Here is a 9,945-nt window from a genome sequence, read left to right as displayed (position 1 = left end):
CTCTTTTTGATGCTCTGAAACAGATTGCTTGGATTCTATAATGTTTCGAAAGACTGCTTATAAAGCAATAGCAGCAGGGTACAATTCAGACTTCTCACACTTCTTTAAATACCAGTTCTTTCAGGTGCTTTTTCTCTTCTTTTCTTTTTTGAGGCAGAGTCTCACCCTGTTGCCCAGGCTGGAGTGCAATGGTGCAATCTTGGCTCACTGCAACCTCCGCCTCCCAGGTTCAAGTGATTCTCCTGCCTCAGCCTCCTGAGTAGCTGGGATTACAGGTGCCTGCAACCACTCCTGGCTAATTTTTCATGTTTTTAGTAGAGATGGGTTGGCCAGGCTGGTCTCAAACTTCTGACCTCAGGTGATCTAGCCACCTCAGCCTCCCAAAGTCCTGGGATTACAGGCTTGGCCTCAGGTTTTCAATGTAACCCAAAGATAAGAAATCGACTCAATGTCGTTGGGGACACTGACCTTTCTTCCCAGATTCAACCCCTGTATTTTCTATTTTTACTCTGTACTTGAGTTTTGTTTGTCACTGTAATTTGTAAACTCACTGGGTAGGAAATAATTGTTCCTCTTCTAATTTAGAATAGCCCCAAGCATATGGTTATTAATGGTAACATGCTTTAAATGTCCTTGGATATAAAATGAACTATGTTAAACATCACTTGAGTTTTTCACTTTTATTTTTGTTCATTCTTGGCTTGCAGATTTGATAATGTATATTCTCAATAGGTGGTTTTCATACAAGAATGGGGTCAGTTCTTGTACCTTTTCTGAAAAAGATTTCCTGCCTCAGATGCTGTGTATCTGCTGAACTTTTCAGCTACCATGGTTTCCAATGTTTGGAGTTACAAACACTGAAAGAAAATACATTATTTTGGCACCAATATCTAGATAATTCCATCTCCCAATGCAGTTTAGTGGTTATTAGTGTGGCTTTGAATCTTGGCCCTCTTATTTCTTCATTTTGTCACCATAAGCAAGTTTCTAACACAAATTAGGGATAGTGATAACCGAACTCTGAATTTCTGTGAAAAATAAAGGAAATAATTTACAGTGGAAACTTGAACAAGTTGGGGGTAGGGGCATGAACTTTTTGCATAGTCAAAATCTGCATATAATTCTTATTTTTTTCTCAGAGACAGAGTCTTGCTGTCGCCCAGGCTGGAGTGCAGTGGTGCAATCTCAGCTCACTGCAACATCTGCCTCCCAGGTTCAAGTGATTCTTTTTTTCTTTTTCTTTTTTTTAAAGATGGGGTTTCACCATGAGGGCCAGGCTGGTTTTGAACTCCTGACCTCACGTGATCCACCCACCTCAGCCTCCCAAAGTGCTAGGATTACAGGCGTGAGCCACCACGCCCGGCCTCAAGTGATTCTTTTACCTCAGCCTCCCAAGTAGCTGGGACTACACGTGTGCACCACCATGCCTGGCAAATTCTTTTTTTGGTATTTTTAGGAGAGACAGGGTTTTGCCATGTTGCTCAGGTTGGTCTTGTACTCCTGAACTCAGGCAATCTGCCTGCCTTGGCATCTTAAAGTGCTAGGATAACAGGCGTGAGCCACTGCGTCGGGCCAAAATCTATGTATTACTCTACTCCCCAGAACTTAACTATTAAGAGCCAACTATTGCCTGGAAGCCTTAACGATAACATAAATGGTTAATTAATACATACTTTATATATGTTTTATATATTGTATTCTTAAAATAAAGCAAGCTAGAGAAAAGAAAACACTAAGAAAATCATAAGGAAGAGAAAATATATTACTAGTCATTAAGTGCAAGTGGATCATCATAAAGGTCTCCGTCCACTTCAGTAGGCTGAAGAGGAGGAGGAGAAAGACAAAGGATTGATCTTGCTGTCTCCAGCTTAGCAGGGGCAGAAGAAAATCTGCAAGGGGACCTGCAAAATTCAAACCTATATTATTCAAGGGTCAACTCTATAGGAAACAATTTGACTACATGAACTAAGTGATTATGATCATTGGTCTGAAATGACGATTTTTAGAAAGTGACTTTATTTTGTCACTGATAGAGATGCCCTATACTGAAATACTGAGATTATCAATACCTTACCTGTACCACAAATGTATTTTTTGCCTCTTTAATTTCTGTTTCTGTTTCTATAATATTCTGAATTCCTAACATAATCCAGAGGGCTGGGAGATACCCCTAACAAATGAGAGAAACCTGGAATGTTCTCCTATTTATCAGATCGCCTCCTCTCATACCCAAGTTTTGAGATATAAAGTTGTTATAAAGTTCCATTTTATTTGGTATCATTCAAAATCTAATGAACTTGCATTTTAAGAAGCATTGATGAGTCCCATTTAAAAGCAGTTGGTATGAGTTCGCTTTATTTTACTTTATTTTTTTGAGATGTAGTCTCACTCTGCTGCCCAGGCTGGAGTGCAGTGGCCCGATCTTGGCTCGCTGCAACCTTGTCTCCTGGATTCAAGTGATTCACCTACTTCAGCCTCCCGAGTACCTGGTATTACAAGTGCATGCCACCATGCCGAGCTAATTTTTTTTTTTTGGGTATTTTTAATAGAGATGGGGTTTCACCATATTGGCCAGGCTGGTCTCAAACTCCTGATCTCAAGTGATCCACCCACCCCACATCCCAAGGTGTAGGGATTACAGGCATGAGCCACCATGCACGGCCATTTCACTTTAAATGAGCACAGAAAAATCTAGGGTTCCAACCGCCTTATGGTACATCTTTTGCAGCATGGTCAGACAATAGGGTCTTTAGGTGATGGTGAAGTGACAGCTCTCAGTTGTCTTCTTTGGTAGCTAAATGTTGGTTAATTCTAACAACAGGAATGATTGAGAAGTCCAAGAAACAATCTTCTTCACATTGCACTTTGCTACAGTTGACACTAATTTAAAAATTGGCAGGCTCTAGAACAGAAAAACCTGCCCCAAAGTACCTTTTCTGAAAAAGTTGCTTGTTGTGTATCTGTTGAACTTTTCAGCTATTGTGGTTTCCAAGGAATGCACCTCTATCAAAAATGAGCTTAATTCATTCTAACAACAGGAATGATTGAGAAGTCCAAGAAACAATCTTCTTCACATTGCACTTTGCTACAGTTGACACTAATTTAAAAATTGGCAGGCTCTAGAACAGAAAAACCTGCCCCAAAGTACCTTTTCTGAAAAAGTTGCTTGTTGTGTATCTGTTGAACTTTTCAGCTATTGTGGTTTCCAAGGAATGCACCTCTATCAAAAATGAGCTTAATTCCTAAAGAGATCAATTATTCATTCTTCCATTCAGCAACATCAACAAATATTGACAGCCCACCTTGAATCACACTGTGCTGGTCCCTGAATTTAGTGACGTTTTAATATTCCCGCTTTTTTCAGGGGCTTACAATACAGCTGGGCAGAAGAGGAAACATGCAAATAAATTAAAATGCAGAGTCCTATAAGGGAAATGAACAGCCTAAGTGACCTAAGTTTTGGAAATAACATAACTAAAACTTCAGCTCCACAACTCGGTAGCTGTGTCCTTGGACAGGTCATGTCAGATCAGGAAAGGTGAGAATGAGTTGCCAAACGCATCACTCTGGGATGGTTCCAGCTCTTGGCAGAGGGTCACATCGTGTCAGATGTGTTGAAGGCAGGATAGGCTGCAGCAACCACTGCGGCGGAGAAAAGAGGTGTCGTTGCGGCCTTTGGCGCGGAAGAGGCGAAACAAGAGAGGCCCTCAGGGATGGCTCATCTGCTCAAGGCGAAGCGCACGTGGCAGTTGGCGGGAAACCCCTGGGGGTGGAGCTTCAGCTCCCTGTCCGGCCGCCCCGTGTGACGTCATCGAGCAGCTCCCCCTCCCCTTGCTACAAGTCGCACGCGCGGAAGTAAACAGCTCTACGTCATCAGGGCGCGTCCTCGCCTTTCCCCTCCCATCTCCTCAGATCGGAGGACGTGCTCGCCTCCACTCGGGGCCAGGTCTATGTCCCGGTTTCCCGCTGTCGCGGGCAGGGCGCCAAAGCAGCAGGAGGAGGGTGAGCGGTCAAGAGACCTCCAGGAAGAGCGGCCCTCGGCTGTTTGCATCGCGGATAGAGGTGCGGTCTGCGGGACGGTACGGAAGCCAGCGGGAGTTAATGAGTGGGGGTTTGGGGTGGGGGGGGGAAAATGAAAGTACGCCAGTGGCAGGCTGAGAAGAGTAGTGAGGAAGCCGTGGCGTTCTGCTAGCTTTCCAAGCCCGAGGCGAACTTTGCGTCCAATGAGCACTTTGCCTTAGAGGGGGGCGGTCCCAGATCCAAGTTGGGCGAGAACCTTATCGGGGGGCGAAAAAGTGAACCCCAACGCCCGAAATGCGTTCTGTTCTTAAACAGGCTCATAAACCCTTTGTTCTCTACCCATTCATCCTCCCCCCTTCGTTGGGCCGCCAGCCTGCCTTTGGGTACGGTATGAAGGGAGCCAGTTTCCAGGAGCCAGTTTCCATGGTTACCCACCACTTGGCCTTCTGGGATATCAGTCACTCTGAACAGGGACCTAACTTGAACCATGAATCAGAAGCAAACACAGGTGGCTTCTAATCCAGCTGAGAATTTTCAGCTGTGTTCCAGTTTTTGGTCTATTGTTAAATAAAATGGGGTTTTGTGCTCCTGTGTAAGTATGCATGTGTATACGTTGCCTCGAACTATACTTGCTTTGAAAAGTTACGCATCAACAAATGCTTAAGTTGCTGGATTTCACCAAAAAGTTGTTCTGGGCTTATAAACCCTCCCTTACAAATGGTACACGAGCGATTTAACTGAGAACTCATGGATGATCCTTTCCAGCGCTAAAATTCTATTGCCTTTCTGTTTTTAGCCCTGAGAAATTGAGTCCTCCAGAGATATCTTTACGAGTCTTTTAATTGACTTAATTTTCTGTTATTACAGAAGAGAAAGGATGCACGTCCCAGGAGGGAGGAACTACTCCAACTTTTCCTATTCAGAAACAAAGAAAAAAGATTATTCAAGCTGTGAGGGACAATTCATTCCTTATTGTTACTGGAAATACAGGAAGTGGTAAAACAACTCAACTCCCAAAATATCTGTATGAAGCAGGTGATTGTTTTCTGTGAAAATATTAGAAATATTTTAAAAATACATTCTTTTTAAAGGCCAGTAGGATATCTGTACTGCATGATTGCCCACTATTTTATAGGCCCACTTCTCTTGCCACACCCCCTTCCCCCTATGGTTCTTTATGGTCTATTTCAGTTTCAGGAATTAGTTGGGATAGCAAATTTTCCCGTTTTTCATTACCATAATAATCTCAAATAGGAGAATTACATCTAGATATTAATTCCCTTTTACAGAATAAGGTTGTCTAGCAGTAGACTATTAACCATTGGATATTGAAATAATTTTGAGGGGAAGAAGTATGTTGATACCTGTTGCTGACATTAGTATTTCTTGATTCTTTCTCTAGAGCATTATCAGGGAAATATTTATTCCCTGACTTTGCCAGCACAAGCCAACTGACAAGTTACCTTTAAAATATGTTAAGTAAAATTTATAGGAGGCCTTTGGTTTGGACTGATCTCCTGCACTAGACTCAGCAGACCAAACCAAAATGGAATTACTCATGCTGAAGTTCCACACCACCAAGTCTAGAAACTAAATTTTTTCATCTAATCAGAAATGAGGAGAAAGATATAATACCCAAATTCCAAAACAGACCAGTTTTAGCCACCATAAAGAAGTTTCCTCTGCTTTAACTTTTACAAGAAAAGTAACTTTGAAATGAGCAATCTGCTTTTTGTTTTCTGTTTCTGCTTTCCTCAGCCCTTTTCTGTCCATACAATCAGCCTCCTTTGCTCAGCTCATTGGAACACTCATTCTATTTTATGAGACAATAGGTTGATGTGATTCCGATTCTGGAATCACAAAAGCCAGTTAAGATTTTTTAACTAAATTTGTTGTAATTTTGTCTTTTGACAAGTGTTATTCCTTTCATAAAGTTTGTAAAGAGCAATATTATATTGGATATGATTTGCATTAACAAATAACAAAAATATATTAACTTATTCTAATGCTTCAAATCTAAGTTGCCGTCTATTAAGACATACCACTATTTTATATGCAATAGTCCCCTCTTATCCTTAGGAGATGCCTTCTAAGACCACTCAATGCCTGGAACCGCCAGTAATATCAAACCCTGTATATACTATGTTTTTTCCTGTACATACATAACTATGATAAAGTTTAGTTTATAAATTACACACAGTAAGGGATTAATAACAATAAAATAGAACATTTATGACAATATGCTGTAGTAAAAGTTATGTGAATGTGAGCTCTCTGTCTCTGAAAGTGCTATAATATTTTTGGACTTCTATTGACTGTAGGTAACTGAAACTTTGAAAAGCAAAACCAAAGGTAAGGAGGGACTACAGTACTATTTAGAATGGAGGCTGGGCGCGGTGGCTCACACCTGTAATCCCAGCACTTTGGGAGGCTGAGGCAGGTGGATCACATGAGATTGGGAGTTCAAGACTCACCTGACCAACATGTCTTTACTAAAAATACAAAATTAGCTGGGCATGGTGGCGCATGCCTGTAATCCCAGCTACTTGGGAGGCTGAGGCAGAATCACTTGAACCTGGATATTTATACATACATACATACATACATACATACACAAACACACACGTAGAGTGGTTATTCATATGTATTATTTAAAATTAATATTTAAATTTTCATGGTGCAAAGATAGCACAGTGTGTTTTTCATTTGCAGGATAATATTCTTTTGGAAACATTCAAGCAGTTTTGTATTGATTGGCCAAAACCAATTTAACTCTAGTAGGAATAAACAATTGCTAACGTTATGTTTTTTTATCTCTGGTTTTGATAGGGTTTTCACAACATGGTATGATCGGTGTAACTCAACCACGAAAAGTAGCTGCCATATCAGTTGCTCAGAGAGTAGCTGAAGAAATGAAATGCACTTTGGGATCCAAAGTAGGATACCAAGTTCGTTTTGATGATTGCAGCTCTAAGGTACAAAAGTCTTGTTGATATTTGTTTCTTTTCTTTATCGGGACAGGGTCTCACTCTGTCGCCTAGCCTGGAGTGCAGTGGCACGATCATGGCTCATTGTAACCTCTACCTTCTGGGCTCAAGTGATCTTCCTGCCTCAGGCCCTTGAGTAGCTGGAACTACAGGAGCATGCCCCCATGCCCAGCTAATATTATGAATTTAATAGAAAGAATGGAGACAGTTTTGGAAGATTTTTAACTTCAAAGTTCAATATGTATACTAAAGAATTTATTGTTGTTGTCCAGTGTTAATGCTTTAGCTCTCAAGTGTCTGATACTCATCCTATTTTCTCCTTCCTTAATTATTTTATAAGGGACAGTTAATTTTTTTTAGGATTCTCTTATTTATGTATTTTAACTGTAAGGATTCTTGACTTCTAGGTTTTTAAAAATTTTTATTGTAATAAAATATATATATAACTTAAAGTTGACCATTTTACCATTTTGGTACACAGTACCATTAGGTATGTTCACAATGTTTGGTAGCCACTACAATTTCTATGTTCAGAACTTTTTTTATCATCCCAAACAGAAACTCCATTAAACAATAGATTAAGCCCCCCATTTCTCCCTCCCCCTAGCCTCTGGTAACTTTTTTTATTTTTGAGACAGAATATTGCACTGTCGCCTGGGCTGGAGTACAGTGGTGCCATCTTGGCTCACTGCAACCTCCGCCTCCTGGGTTCAAGCAATTCTCCTAGCTAAGCCTCTCAAGTAGCTGGGATTACAGGTGCCTGCCACCACACCCAGCCAATTTTTTGTATTTTTAGTAGAGACGGAGTTTCACTATGTTGGCCAGGCTGGTGTCAAACTCCTGACTTCGTGATCCACCCACCTTGGCCTCCCGAAGTGCTGGGATTACAGGTGTGAGCCACCATGCCTGGCTGTAACTTGTATTCTACTTTCTGTCTCTACAAATTTGCCTACTCTGGGTACCTCATGCAAGTAGAATCATACAATATTTTGTACTTTGTGTCTCTCTTATTTCACTGAGCATGTTTTCAAGGTTCATTTGTGTGTATTCTTGAAGTCAATGGAAAACTGAATTAACAAAATCAATTAATCAACTTAATTAACAAAATCAGCAAGTGTTAAGCATTCATGGCACTGACAAATTTAAAATAGTTTCTTTTTAATGGTGAATATTATAATTTACATTCCCTGAGGATTTCTTTATCCTGTCCCAGCTATAAAACAATCCCGGTTTACATATATTCCCTAATAGGAATGGCCATTAAATGTGGCACATGATGACTCCCCAAAATACTATTTTTGCCTTCGTAGTGGTCACTGTTTGGGATTTTTTTTTTTCTTCTTTCCCTTGTTTTATGGATGTCATTGCTGTTACACCTAGCCTTTGGACCTTTTTCTCACCCAGTTTTAATGCTTGTTGAATAACACATTTTTATTATTTTGGCTATAGTATCTTGCCCAGTCACCCAGGCTAGAGTGCAGTGAGCAATCCCTGCTCACTGCAACCTCTGCCTCTGGCTCAAGCAGTCCTCCCATCTCAGCCTCCCAAATAGCTGGGACTACAGGTGTGTGCCACCATACCTGGCTAATTTTTATATTTTTGTTAGAGTGACAGTTTTGCTATGTTGCCCAGACTGGTCTCGAACTCCTGGACTTAAGTTATCCACCTGCCTCAGTATCCCAAAGTGCTGGGATTACAGGAATGAGCCACTGTGTCTGACCTAAGTAACACATTTTTTTTTTTGTTTTTTTTTTTTTGAGACGGAGTTTCTTTCTTGTTGCCTAGGCTGGAGTGCAATGTTGCGATCTTGATTCACTGCAACCTCTGCCTCCTGGGTTCAAGTGATTCTCCTGCTTTAGCCTCCCAAGTAGCTGGGATTACAGGCATGTGCCACCACAGCCAGCCAATTTTGTATTTTTAGTAGAGATTTCTCCATGTTGGTCAGGCTGGTCTCAAACTCCCAACCTCATGTGATCCGCCTGCCTCAGCCTCCTAAAGTGCTGGGATTACAGGCATGAGCCACTGTGCCTGGCAGTAACACATTCTTTAATAGGACAATGGGGTAGAGAAGAGGCGAGAGTGGGTGCAAAGTATGCACCTACCATTTTCTCGTTTTCCCTGAAACCTGTAAAATAGGGGCTGGGGCGGAAAGATACGTCTTGTTTTACTGTTGTTTCCTACAACTTGCTCACCTAATGTCATTGCATCATCTTCCCACTTTCCTCTGACTTTATTGTATCTCCTTATTGGTGATTTTTGTTGCTTTGTCCAAGAATACCCAAGTGAGTCATATGTCCCTCTCTCTGTATAGATAGCATGTTTTGTGACTTACCATCATTTTTTCTACGTAAGTTAGACTATTTTATGTAAACTCTTTGGTTTAGTCAGGTTAGTTTGATCACTTAATGTTTTTACCTTTTGAGGAAAAATTTAGTTGGGGAAATAGTGGTGAATTTCTGTGTTACTGTAAGTTGCTATATTCTGCTGTTTGAACGTTAGGAGACAGCAATCAAATATATGACTGATGGATGTTTACTGAAACATATTCTGGGAGATCCAAATCTTACCAAATTCAGTGTCATTATTTTGGATGAAGCCCATGAAAGAACTCTAACTACAGTGAGTATTTTAATTTATTGTTTTTTTTTTTTTTTTTAATTAGCAAGTAGTTTACTTGTTTGGGTAGCTTTTTACTATATAGAGAGTTGCCTTCTCTTGCTTTTTAATTTTAAGTTTTTAGAGATAGGGTCTTGTTCTGTCACCCAGGCTGGAGAGCAGTAGTGTGATAATAGCTCACTGCACCCTTAGCTCCTGGGCTCAAGTGATCCTCCCGCCTCAGCCTCCCAAGTTGCTAGTACTGCAGACATGCATCACCATGTCTGGCTGATTTTTAAGAAATTTTTTTGTAGAAACAGTGTCTTGCTTTGTTTCCCTGGCA

At 40.9% G+C, this 9,945-nt stretch overlaps 1 protein-coding gene across 2 annotated transcripts in view; it reads left to right on the top strand.

Annotated features, from left to right (window-relative positions):
• The first annotated feature begins 3,871 nt into the window (after window positions 1-3,871).
• Window positions 3,872-9,945, top strand: part of DHX40 (DEAH-box helicase 40) — a 50,320-nt gene continuing 44,246 nt past the window's right edge. For both annotated transcript variants that reach the window (XM_074388073.1, XM_003929088.4), the window contains exons 1-4: window positions 3,872-4,062; window positions 4,888-5,055; window positions 6,850-6,995; window positions 9,507-9,626. In XM_074388073.1, the coding sequence (XP_074244174.1) occupies window positions 3,951-4,062; window positions 4,888-5,055; window positions 6,850-6,995; window positions 9,507-9,626 (546 nt within the window). In that variant the 5' untranslated portion in view covers window positions 3,872-3,950. The remainder of the gene's footprint in view (window positions 4,063-4,887; window positions 5,056-6,849; window positions 6,996-9,506; window positions 9,627-9,945) is intronic.

The sequence above is a fragment of the Saimiri boliviensis genome, chromosome 17 (assembly GCF_048565385.1).
Source record: "Saimiri boliviensis isolate mSaiBol1 chromosome 17, mSaiBol1.pri, whole genome shotgun sequence".
In the NCBI taxonomy this organism is placed as follows: Eukaryota; Metazoa; Chordata; class Mammalia; order Primates; family Cebidae; genus Saimiri; species Saimiri boliviensis.
This window is presented reverse-complemented; position numbering and strand designations above follow the sequence as displayed.